This window comes from Eleginops maclovinus, chromosome 2, assembly GCF_036324505.1.
Source record: "Eleginops maclovinus isolate JMC-PN-2008 ecotype Puerto Natales chromosome 2, JC_Emac_rtc_rv5, whole genome shotgun sequence".
NCBI lineage: Eukaryota > Metazoa > Chordata > Actinopteri > Perciformes > Eleginopidae > Eleginops > Eleginops maclovinus.
In genome coordinates this window covers 2,651,010-2,664,045 of record NC_086350.1, presented here as the reverse complement: position 1 = coordinate 2,664,045, position 13,036 = coordinate 2,651,010, and the positions used below count along the sequence as shown (strand labels likewise).

General features: G+C 39.5%; 1 protein-coding gene across 1 annotated transcript; it reads right to left on the bottom strand.

Moving 5' to 3' along the window:
• Nucleotides 1-1,979: 1,979 nt before the first annotated feature.
• Nucleotides 1,980-13,011, bottom strand: LOC134877533 (D(4) dopamine receptor-like). Its single transcript, XM_063903074.1, has 4 exons — nucleotides 12,129-13,011; nucleotides 7,214-7,326; nucleotides 5,025-5,614; nucleotides 1,980-2,985 (listed from the first exon to the last, which is right to left on the bottom strand). The coding sequence occupies exons 1-4, from the start codon at nucleotides 12,399-12,401 to the stop codon at nucleotides 2,768-2,770; spliced, it is 1,194 nt and encodes a 397-aa protein (XP_063759144.1). The 5' UTR covers nucleotides 12,402-13,011; the 3' UTR covers nucleotides 1,980-2,767.
• Between the last annotated feature and the right edge of the window lie 25 nt (nucleotides 13,012-13,036).

The window sequence follows — 13,036 nt, the reverse complement described above, 5'->3', positions numbered from 1 at the left end:
CTGCCTGTGCTGCAGCACCTCTTTTCACCCTCTGTCTGAAACCAGAGCCCAGTCTGCTCTGATTGGTTAGCTGGACAGCTCTGTTGTGATCGGTCTACCGCTTAGAGATGTCCCACCCCCTTAGCCTATCACGTGCAATGTGTTGGAGCGCTAGCCAATAGAAGCATGACTGTAATCCCAAAGTTCCAGTAAGTAGTGATGTCACTATGTTCCGAAACTTTGGGATTTTATCCTTTGCAGGCCATTTACATGCATCCAAACCTATAAAACACTAGAGGAGAGGGGAAACCCCAAAAAGCATGATATTGGCTCTTTAACTTTAACACTATTATTACTATTATTACATTTTTAATAGCAATAAGTCATTCGTGAAAGAACCTTCAAATCCCCCAAATATATAACTTGAAATATGTGTATCTCGTAGTAATCCGTGGCCTTCAGTTCAATTGTTCCTAGGAGAACGGGAAAGGAAACAGGGTTTGGGAACGACGGTTTAAAGAAGACCTTTAAAGTGTTTCACATTTACAGCGTGTGACGTCTCTATCAGTGAGCAGCAGCAGACGAATCAAATGTCATCTTTTAAAAATGTTATCATCTTTTCTGTCATTGTGTGCACTGTGATTTATCGGGACACATCACCTGACTGCTGAAGGTCAGAAACTTAAAGAAATGGTGTCTGTATTCGGCTGCTAAAATCAGCTAAAGCATTTACAGACACTGTTCGAGTCTGTTTAACGAAACCAGCTCATTCTGCAGCTGGTTCAAAGCCACAGGAGCAGCGTAACTAAACGTCCTCTTCCCCGGTTCAGTACGGACTTTTGGTACAGGTAGAAGAAACAAGTCCTCAGAGCGAAGCCGATAAGAGCCTGTGAATTTTGGGTTTAAGTAGATCTTAGATAAGGAGGAAGAGCACCAAGAATAGCCTTATTATGTACAAGGATGTGCCGGTGTTTCAGACTGGTAGACAGTGACCAAGGATGGATTACTGCACGGGCCTACCGGGCCCAGGCCCAGGGGCCCAAGGGCCAAGGGGGCCCTGAAGCCCAAGCCTCCGCGCTACCATTTCAATATTGTCTCTACAACATAATACAATTAAAGGGGCCCTGAAGCCATAACATTGGTTACATTACAGACATTATGTAATATATCTCAATAGGGCCCCTCGATCATATGCCACGGGTTGTGTAATTAATTCATCCCTCATACGTTAAAGCCCCCCCCCAAATTAAATAGAATAGCATATGATAGGTCATATAGTGCTCCTGAACCACAGCTTATCAATGTTATTCATCCCTAATATCGGAAAAGGGCCCTTAAATCAGTTAGAACGGGGTAGGATATACCATAAAGCAGGGGTTCCCAACCTTTTGCAAGCTGGCCCCCCCCTTTCGAAGGTTAGAATATTGTCAAGCCTTGATGACGATGCATGATTTCAAGCAGTTTTCTTATGAGTGATGTGATCTGTGTGATGTAGGGGTTTGGGCCCCTTGCATTGCGCCTGCTTATTTTTGACTTGTGTGCGTATGTGTGTTCTTTGACTTGTTGTAAATCCTCAAGATACACGTGAATAAAATTCGACTGTGCTTTTAGCGCAACCTTTAACACCGCTGATTTGCGCGTAAGGGTTAGCGTGGTGCTTCTTTTTTGGGGGGGGGGGGGGGGTGGGGGGCGTCACAGGCCCAGGGGCCCAATGACTCTTAATCCGTCCCCCCGACAGTGTCCAGCGAGTGACGGCACTGAGACGATGCATTCACATCCTATGATGAATGAAGTCTGGCAGAAAAACTCAAGGTCAGAATAACATTTAGAAAAAGGTTGTACTGTTGTCTTCATTCATCAGTGAAGAAGCAGAAATCTTAAATATATAATAGAAACCTTCTTTATTGTCATGTGTGAGTGTTTTTTATGTATCCCATCATGTATTTATTCAGGTTTGTTGGAGCGAATGTTTGGTATATAAATGTAAATTGGATGATGAAACTAAAATACACATAATTTGCAAAAAGCATGTGGACATTCCAGACATATCTGCCCTGCAGGATACAGATAGAGTCTATTTAAATCAGGAGAGACTCGTTTTTTGTTTGAAGAACGTTAATTTACGCATGCGCCATATGATGGAAAGGCTAATAGTCTTTGTCGATTAGACCCCGATCCTTATATCGTATATCTGAAGGGGGAAGTGCAGCCGTGAATATAACAGGAAACCTCCTTTGGGGTCTAGACACTAGTGGGGATGAAGATCTGGATTTGATGAGGAGAGGGGAAGAAGAGGAGGTGTGATGATGTCTTTGGGCTCTCCTGGGCACTAGACATAATGAGTGGAGGTGGAGGGGCTGGAGGCGGACCGAAGCAAAAACACCTGAAGCCTCAGCTGACTGCAGCAGAGAGGAGAGCCATGTTAAAGTTTGTCTGCAGCACGATGATTGGCTGCTGGAGATTGAGGTTACATTTAATTGGTTAAAAGAGAAATGAATGTCTGTGAGTCTGTATGGTACAGGATCATATATCCCATAGTTCTCAACACAAGTGAATGCATCTCTACTGATATATAGACCAGCCTTTTCTTTATAAAAACGTTTATTCTAAAAAGAGATTTCAACATATAAAATCAGTTCTTGGTTTGAGGTAGTTTGTTCCTCGGCCTCTTTGCTCACGTAGAAAAATCATAAAGCTCGGAAACAATGGCGACACAAACGGACTCCAAACCACCTTCCAAAGAGTCTCGTTGCAATTTAAAAAAAAGGGTCTCTTCCCACGTTAGTCTTTATGAGGCGTTCTTGGAGAAGCAGCTGTGCAGGAACCGTTTGAAGAACTTCCTGAACTCGGTGTTGAACACGGTGTAGATGACGGGGTTGAGGGCGCTGTTGACGTAGCCGAGCCACGTCACCACGCTCATCAGGGCCGGCGGCACGTAGCATTCCCGGCAGCGAGCTCGCATCGTGTGCAGGACGAAGAAGGGAGTCCAGCAGAACAGGAAGGCACCTGCAGAAAGACAGGACGAGGAGGTAAGGGATGTCTACAGTAAGACAGAAACACGAAGAAGCTTTATCTGCTTTCTAACTACAGTTAGGAGGTTTCAGGAGAAAGTCCTCAAATGCTGCTCTCATGTCAAGCTTTGACAGTGGCTAATCCCTGGTTCTTAATCTTCTGAGGCCAGGCGAGGTTAGGTGAGGATATCCGACACACATTACCCAAATAGCACAACTGTAGAAGCCGCTGGGCTCAAGTTAATACAATTATTAATTAAGCAATTCAATCCGGTGGACTTCCAAGTGATTGAATCGTAATCCAAAGTTCAAATATGGCTATTCTACGGGGGAGGATAAGGACCACATGTGACCTTTTTCATTTTGGATCTGACCCAAAGTGATTTTTGTGTTGAATTTTGCGTAAAAATTCAGAATTCAGAGAAAAAGGAGGAATTTCCCACAAAAAAAGTTGAAATTAAACATGAAATAATATTATATTGATAAACAATACGTTTCACTCTAACTCAAAGTATGTCAGTTAGACATTCTTATAAGTTAGAGCTACTACACTCTCTAACCGGATCAGCTTTATTGTTTGACCTGCCTAATTGGACACCTTACTTCCTCACTGGCCTCATTACAGGTTGCCTCTTAACCGGTCACATGACCTAATGATGCCTGCCAACCGACTAACTTACTTACTCACCAATTCATCAAGTCACCCCACATTTTACTGGCATTTCATTGAACTATTTTACTAGAAAATGTACATCCATGTTCACAATTCTTGCAATATGGTGTGAAACGAAAAATTGGGTCTTAAAAAAATTGAAAAAAGTCCTCTTTTCACCGTCTGTCAAAAAACCAGAGCCCAGTCTGCTGTGATTGGTTAGCTGACCGGCTCTGTTGTGATTGGTCTACCGCAAAGAGATGTCCCGCCCCTTAGTTTATCACGTACAATGTGTCGGAGAGCTAGCCAATAGAAGCGCTAGTGTTACGGGGGGATGTCACTAAGTTCAGGAAGTAAGTTAATTAATTACAAAATCTGGACAAAGATACTTTCAATGCACCTCTAGCGTAAAATAATGCAATTGTAACGGGGGAAAACATTGAAAGTATTTGTATATTATTACATATTTGCTTTTATTGTATAATAATGCACCAACCCCCCTGAAATAGGGCCTCTTTAAATACAGTTTATGGGATGGGTTGTAAGAATCTTTTATATTTAAGTAAAGTTTACTTCTAAATTTACTTTTTTTCTATGGAAGAATCCTTTGAGGCGCTCAACACCAAATAATAACACCGATTTTATCCCTGCAGAAATGAAGTTGGTATAAAGTATGTATTTGCCAATGAGTGACTTCCTGTATATCGTGAAGACTTGCTCTCTGCTGAGCGAGACAGAGGTTCATGAGACCATGGGCTGAGCTTTGCGTACTAATTGGATTTCAGATTAAGGAGCTGCAGGATTAGCTGCTGTGTGCTAAAGGGAAGCACTTCTACGCATTAGAACCAACACTCACTGCTATTAATAGGACAACCTTTTCTCACTGTTGTGCGAGTGCCTCTGAACAGACATCAGATGTGAGGCGTTCAGCTACCTGCAGGGCCCATTTTATTTCCATTCATTCATTGTGGATAAAAACTGTTCCAATGTAAGTCTTTAATGATATAATATTGTAAAAACTTTAAGTATATTTAGCTGATAATACCTCTGGACTCCTACTAAAAATGCCTTCTGAATACGGGACTTTTAATTGGACTGCATTTTGAAAAAATATGTCCGACTGGGAACTTGCATATTCCAACTTCCCTGTACATCTGGATCGCACCAATAACTCAATCAATCAATCAATCAATCAATCAATCAGATTGGGCTCTATATATATTCATTATTTGTCTCACACTTTCCTTAGCCCCTCGCAGCAGTCGTGGAAAGACCAAATGAACCCCGCATTTATCTGGCAAAAACCTTGGGGATCCCTTTCCCAGGAAGCAAACACATTCAATGGATGATTTGTGGATGATTAGATAGGAAGTGAACCTTACCTACAACGACAGGAAGCACCTTCATGGCCTTCCTCTCTCGGTTGTTGATCTTGGCCGTCTTCCTCCGGCGAGGCTCCTGGTTGTACTTGATCTCTGCAAAGCTAACGGTGTGCACGAGGCCGTCTTTGCACTCCGAGGGCGGGAAGGGCTTGTCCGAGGACCGGAAGGTGGACAGCTCATCCGGACTGTCCGTCAGCTCCCTCTCTATGACGGGTGGCAGCAGCGGCGGCAGAGCGGCGAGCGGCGGCAGCGAGGAGACGGCCTCCTGCAGCTTGCGGCAATCCAGGATGCTGTTCTTCAGCTTGGCTTTCCGCGCCTCCTCCCAGCGCCGCAGGCCTCGAAACATGCCGCAGTACAGCAGCAGCATGATGGGACACGGGATGAAGAAGGAGCACACGGACGAGTACAGGACGTAGTTGTCGTTCTCCAGTTTGCACTCGGTGGGGTCGCGGCCTGGCACGTTGTTGATGCCGAACATGATGGGCGAGGCCACGGCCAGCGCCACGATCCAGGTGGCCGACAGCAGCGCCGTCTGCCGCATGTCCACGTGCTTCCTGTTGTAGTTCAGAGGAATGACCACGGCGATGAACCTGTAACACAGGAGAGAATGTGTATGATTTAGCTTTAAATTCATACAGTTGATCCTAACCTAGTTAGCTTTGTCTAAATATCAAAAGACTCCGTTAACTTAGATCTTCAGGAACACAAGCATGCACAGAAAACATTCTGGTGTGTTAACAGTAGCAAATAGTATAAATCCTCTGACTCAGGGGCCCCACTCAGCCCTGGGGCCGGTGGGATTGTTCAGTGATCCATCCCGGAATTACGGCAGGTCATCAGTCAGTTTGATGTTAAATCAAACCTGCAGAGGAACCAGAAGCGGGTGGACTCTATGCAGACCTTCACCCCTGCCCCTTCTGTTAAATTATTCAGACAGTAAAACCTCTAAAAAGCTTCAGACCATCAGCATCAGTCCCCTTTAGCTGCATGGCTTCCATCAGTCTTGGCTCTAATCATATTTATCTGGAGTTGGGACATCAGATTTGAGGGGCAGCTCCGGAGTTTCATCCGTCAACATCAGCCCAGAGTTCGGATAATCTCATTGTGTCAAACTAACGAGCGCCGAGTGATGCCAGCAGTTCATCACCGCGGACGCATCCTCTGATTTCTCTACTTTTGGGGCTTTTAGAGGAACAAGACTAAAAGCTTGACCTAATATTTCCACATGAGACTACTGAACGTCATCAGCGCGAACGTTAGCCACCTTTAGCTTAGCGGTGGTGACGTGAAGACATGTGACCGTGCTGTAGTTTTTTTTTAGACCAACATTAGCCTCCTTTAGCTTAGCGGTGGTGACGTGAAGTCATGTGACCGTGCTGTAGTTCCTTTATAGCCAAACATTAGCCTCCTTTAGCTTAGCGGTGGTGACGTGAAGTCATGTGACCGTGCTGTAGTTCCTTTATAGCCCAACATTAGCCTCCTTTAGCTTAGCGGTGGTGACGTGAAGTCATGTGACCGTGATGTAGTTCCTTTATAGCCCAACATTAGCCTCCTTTAGCTTAGCGGTGGTGACGTGAAGTCATGTGACCGTACTGTAGCTCCTTTATAGCCCAACATTAGCCTCCTTTAGCTTAGCGGTGGAGACGTGAAGTCATGTGACCGTGCTGTAGTTCCTTTATAGCCCAACATTAGCCTCCTTTAGCTTAGCGGTGGAGACGTGAAGTCATGTGACCGTGCTGTAGTTCCTTTATAGCCCAACATTAGCCTCCTTTAGCTTAGCGGTGATGACGTGAAGTCATGTGACCGTGCTGTAGTTCCTTTATAGCCCAACATTAGCCTCCTTTAGCTTAGCGGTGGTGACGTGAAGTCATGTGACCGTGCTGTAGTTCCTTTATAGCCCAACGCTATTGTTTTGCGGTACAAAATGATAACATTGGGGTAAATATGTGAAGATTATCCTGCTCAACAACACATGTAAGTATGATAAATGTGTGGAGATATTATTTTCTGCAATATTTCGAAATCCGACGAAGAAATCCCATTGTTTTTTTAGCGAGGAACCCCTTGCTATACTCACTTCCAGGTCGGCCACCAAAAATACCTGAACTGCGCCACTCCATACGGAATCCTGAACCATCAAGGAATAGGAGATAATGTCTTCCCACAATCCCTTGCGGCATCACGTTTACCTGTCGACGCTGATGGCACAGAGGTTGAAGATGGAGGCGGTACACAGCATCACGTCCATGGTCATCAGGTAGTCACAGACGGAGGTGCTGAGGGTCCACACGCCATCCTGGAACTGGAGAAACACACGGTGTGTTTTATTATTATTAGAAGACAAGCTGAAAACACATATCATTTAACTAAATACAAGTTCTGTTCAAAACACATCCCATAATATCTGTGTGCTTGCAAAAATATGTTTTTTAAATATATAAAAACTACATAAAATGTACAAAAAATAACTGAAATAAAAGTATAAACATAAAAAAATCTGAGAAAAATAAACAATTTGTGCAATTAATATTAAAGCTGTAATTGCACATATAATAAAAAGAATGATAAAATAAAACCCTATGTATAAAAAAAAGATAAATTAAAATAAATGTGTAGATAATAATAATAATAATAATAATAATAATAATACATAATAATAATAATAATACATAATAATAATAATAATAATAATAATACATAATAATAATAATAATAATAGTAATAATAATAATACATAATAATAATAATAATAATAATAATAATAATAATAATAATAATAATAATAATAATAATAATAGTAATAATAATAATAATAATAATAATAATAATAATAATAGTAATAATAATAATAATAATAATAATAATAATAATAATACTAATAATAATAATAATAATAATAATAATAATAATAATAATAATAGTAATAATAATAAAACAAATAATAATAATAATACATAATAATAGTAATAATAATACATAATAATAATACATAATAATAATAGTAATAATAATAATAATAATAATAATAGTAATAATAATAATAGTAATAATAATACATAATAATAATAATAATAATAATAATAATAATAATAATAATACATAATAATAATAGTAATAATAATAATAATAATAATAGTAATAATAATACATAATAATAATATAATAATAATAATACATAATAATAATAATAATAATAATAATAATACATAATAATAATAGTAATAATAATAATAATAATAATAATAATACATAATAATAGTAATAATAATAATAATAATAATAATACATAATAATAATAATAATAATAATAATAATAATACATAATAATAGTAATAATAATAATAATAATAATAATAATAATAATAATAATAATAATAATAATAATACATAATAATAGTAATAATAATATAATAATAATAGTAATAATAATAATAATAATAATAATAGTAATAATAATAATAATAATAATAGTAATAATAATACATAAAAGTAAAAATGCTCCATAATAGCAGAAATAATAAAATAAATCAGGGGTGTCCAAACTTTTTTTTTTGTAAACGTCAAAGCATGTAAACACGTCAGAGTAGAGGCACAAAATACAAATATGCACCCGAAAAACAGCAGAATATGTCCTGTGCTGCCGAGAAGTCTCTGAGCACGGCACCGTTCCCTACACTGCTCCCCGGACGCCGTACATATGGCAGCCCACTGATCCGAACACTAGGATGGGTCGAATGCAGAATGGAAATTTCCCCTCTGTGGGACCAGTAAGGGTTCCATCTCTTCTTGATTAAAGAGATGTTACATAATACGTCTTATTTATGAATAATATATCTATGACAGATTTGTGTTCTAATGCTTGATGAAAGACAAAAGCAGTTTACCAAAACAAACAAAAGAGGAACCGTGATGAGTAACAGAACATGATGCATGGATACACAAACATACAGGCTGCAGAGAGTGAACGCTGACTGACAAACACAGAGTTGTTGTTATTGTTTTCATTAATTCCCATATTCCTATTGTTATATCAGGGGCCCATTCAGCTGACCTTGGACCCCCGGATGTGAGACGACCTCAGGAGGAATGTGCAGTTCTTCTGGTCTCCTCAAATAGACAAAGACTGACTGTAGCTAAGTGTCCGAAGGTTAACTACTTTGTTATTTTAGGGATAAAAATAGGATGGAAGTCGTGATCGTTTCCAGTGAGTTAGAGCAAGCATAACATTATATTAATTCATGCAAATAATAAATAATAATAACTGAATGACAATGAAATGAATTCAGTGACGTCATAAAGGGGGCGGGGCTGTAGGGCAGCCAGAGTTCAGATTCTTAAAGGGACAGAGTTTAAAACCATGAACACTGTCAAATAAAACACTGATAAAAACATAGATTAAATATATATATATATATATATATTAACAATAAAACATTAGTAAAAATATCCATAAATTAATTTAGCATTATAATTAGATAATTGTCAATCAAAAATATGAATAAATAATCCAGTAAGCTAAGACATATCAAAGATATATCAATAGATGCATTTTGTGTAACAATAATAAATGTACACTGAACAGAAAAGGCCGATTTCTCTCAAATATTGCTTACAACTTTGTGTAAATCTGTGATAGTGCAACACTTCTCCCAACCCATCCACCTCACAGCTGTAGCACATCAAGATGCTGGTCAGACAGCATGGTTATTGCACAGGTGTTTCTTTAGGCTGGTCACATTAAAAGAAATGTGCAGTTTCATTTATTTCATTTATTTATTTCATTTCATTTCGTTTTACATTTTTTTATGACGCAGTGCAGCACGTCTCCTTCACATAGAGGTGTGGGTTGTGGTCTGCGGAGGTCTCAGATCTTAGATTTCAGCTCTTTAAAAATGGGGGCAAAAACAAAAGTGTTTATATTTTTGTCCGGTATAATAAAATACATTAAGGCCTATATTTATGCACATTTTTAAAGTAAACAAATATATAAATGCACAAGATGTGAGACACTAATAAATATCTTATACATTAAGAGCAGAGCCTTTGCTTTAAATACCTTTCATTCACCCTTTTACTTCAATCATGTGGTCCTTTAATTTAAAAATTAAGAGAGAAATAAGGCAGAAAGAAACACCTTAATTCAAAAAAAGCTATAAATCATTAAATAATAATAATACATTTTATTTAAGGGCGCCTTTCGGAGGTAGGACAGGTGGGTGGGGGCCAGGTTATGGAGGTTTTTGTAGTTGATCCAGGATTGAACAGGGAGCCAAAAGTTTCACCTTTATTTACCAAAAGCTGTTTACACCACACGTCAAATCTATAGCATAATTATTAAACAATAGGTTTAAAGATTTACTTTTTGTTTTGTTTTATAGCAAATGCATTTTGAAAACTGAACTCTTCATATACAATAAGTGAGGCAACTATAATAAAATAGACTGAAAACTTCAATGGATGAAGCTACTGCGCCTTAAAACACCTCGATTTGTTCTTATTTAAAGAGCAGAATGGTGTTATTTGAATGCATAGGGAATCAGATTGGGAAAGAGTTGATCAAATAATACATTAGGATTAAAACAATGACAACAAATGGATTTGCAGGATTTGGGTTTTTGGGTCGTGTTGGGGATTTGAATAAATTGTCCATCTGGGTCTAATAGTTTCATCTTTGACTAAACATAAAGGACCACTCAGGGTCAACCTACTCCATTGTTCTGGAGCTTTTGAGTGTGATCTTCATCAGCTTATGTATTTATTCCCTCAATCGTCATGGAACCCCAGTATTTATTATATCCTGGGCACCAGCTTTTCCTCAATGCCAGTTTAAGACTATGCGACTAAGTGCTAAAGATCAGAGCAGCGCTACGTCACTTCCTGGCAGAATGAAAAACAAAGAATCTGCAAAATTAATAAAGACGCCAGTCATCCATCTCCCATGACACTATTTAACAGTCTGCCTGACTGACCATCATTTCCAAGATCAACTTTCTGGGGGATTAGAGTAACTTGCTTTGAGTAGATCCATTTATGGTTTTATTGTAATGTTTGTTAAGTATTTAAAAATAATAATGTGCAGGGGAACGTCAGGCATCCTTAAGTTAAAGGTTAATTTAAGAGGCATCTGGAAAGAATTAAAGTGTCTCTGGTTGGCATCTTAATTTAATTTAACAGTTCAATTTCATTAAAATATTAAAGTGTATTTGGGCATTTAAGGATTCTATGTTACATGGTACAATCCAGGATGCATTACACATATCTGTCTTATATTTTCAGCAATATTTAAGGTATTAAAATACCCAACCAATCCCCTTAAATAGCAGCAAAATCACACTTTAATTTAAATGAAGGTGGAGACTTCTTGTTTTGTCTAAAAGCAATTACAAAACCCCCTTAAACACATCTATATATTGGAGCGGTGCAACGGTTTCCCCTTACACATGATATTTTAATATTTGACAAACCCTTACTTATAAGGGGCTCGAGGCTTTCCCCTTAATTAACTTATCAATAAGCTGTTGGTAGAACAAAACAGATGTTGAGTAAAGCGTCCGGGATGAACAACAAACCCTTCACATAGAAAAAAATCCCTCAATGTATTCCAGGAATCACCCCCAAACACTTTGATTCAAATTAAGCTAGCCATTCAATTCTCAAAAAGCAACAATAAAGTTCTCTAGAAGCACATCTTTTAAGAATGCTTCTCCTTAGTTAACACGTTAATGGATAAGTTAAGTTGGTTTTAAGGGACATTGACTTTCATTTTTTTTAAATTAGCTGATACTAGAGCAAGAACATTCTGCAGATGTTGTGTAATGCATCCTCTATGTGCAAAAAATCCACTCACATTTAAAAAACGTAATCAGGTGTATTACTTTACCTACTGATTAAGTATCTCAACATGGTAGTCCTGTGTCACTTTACACCACTTCTTAGAAACATATGTTGTAAATTCGACCATAAAACACTTAATTTGAAACAAATACTTAACTTTAAATTAAGGGGACATTTTGGACTAAATCCGAGATGCATTACCTGCAGAGACCCACCGAACTTCTGCGTGCAGTAAACAATAATCGTCCTGTTATATGTTTCGGTTCTCACCTCGGAATACACAAAGAGTGGCAGCACGAGCACCGCGAGCATCAGATCCGACCCCGCGAGACTCACGATGAAGTAGTTGGTGGTGGTCTTCAGCGCCTTCTCTGTCATCACGCTCAGACACACCAGCAGGTTCCCGCCGATGATCACCACGATCAGCAGCACCCCGAACACCAGAGCCGGCACGTTGTGTCCCCCAGAGGCCGCCTCCTCTGGAGCCCCTTCGCTCAGGTTCCCAGCCATGTCCGCCCCACGGTCCGGCCAGCGGGCTCTCATGGAACCCGGGCCGCACTCTTGTCCCCGCACTGTGGGGTCGTCATGGAGGAAAAAAAGAAGCCCGGGTGCGCTCTTTACGCAAAGGAACGGTGCGTAAAACAGGATGGAAACAAATGCGCAAAACAGGATGGAAACAGGTTGATTTTACAAAATAAGACGCCCCTAACTCATGATGACTAAACAGCTGCTCACTCTGTCGCTTCTCCTCATCCAATCTACCATGGTGAGTTCTTTACGCAGAGGAACTGTGCGTAAAACAGGAAGGAAACAGGTTGCTTTGATTAAATAAGACACCCCTACGTTATAATAATTAAACAGCTGCTGAAAAGTTCCGCGTCCCCTCTTCTTTACGACGTGAAACATGCAAAAACACATCGACCCAACGCGCTAAAAGACGCTTAAATCACTGGAAAGTCGAGGAGGAAATCTGTGTGTCCTTTGATCAAAGAGTGGCGAGAGCAGCCGGAGTGTGTCTGCAGTCATATCCCGGGAAGTGTTTCGGTGTCCGGGAGTTTTCAGCTCCGGTGCGTTCACCTCCAGCAAAAGGCCACTGCAGGGCCAAATTAGCCGATTAAAGCCGCTTATCAGCTGCGCTTTACTGTGTCCTTCAGCCCCTGAGCTCCAGCAGGAGACTG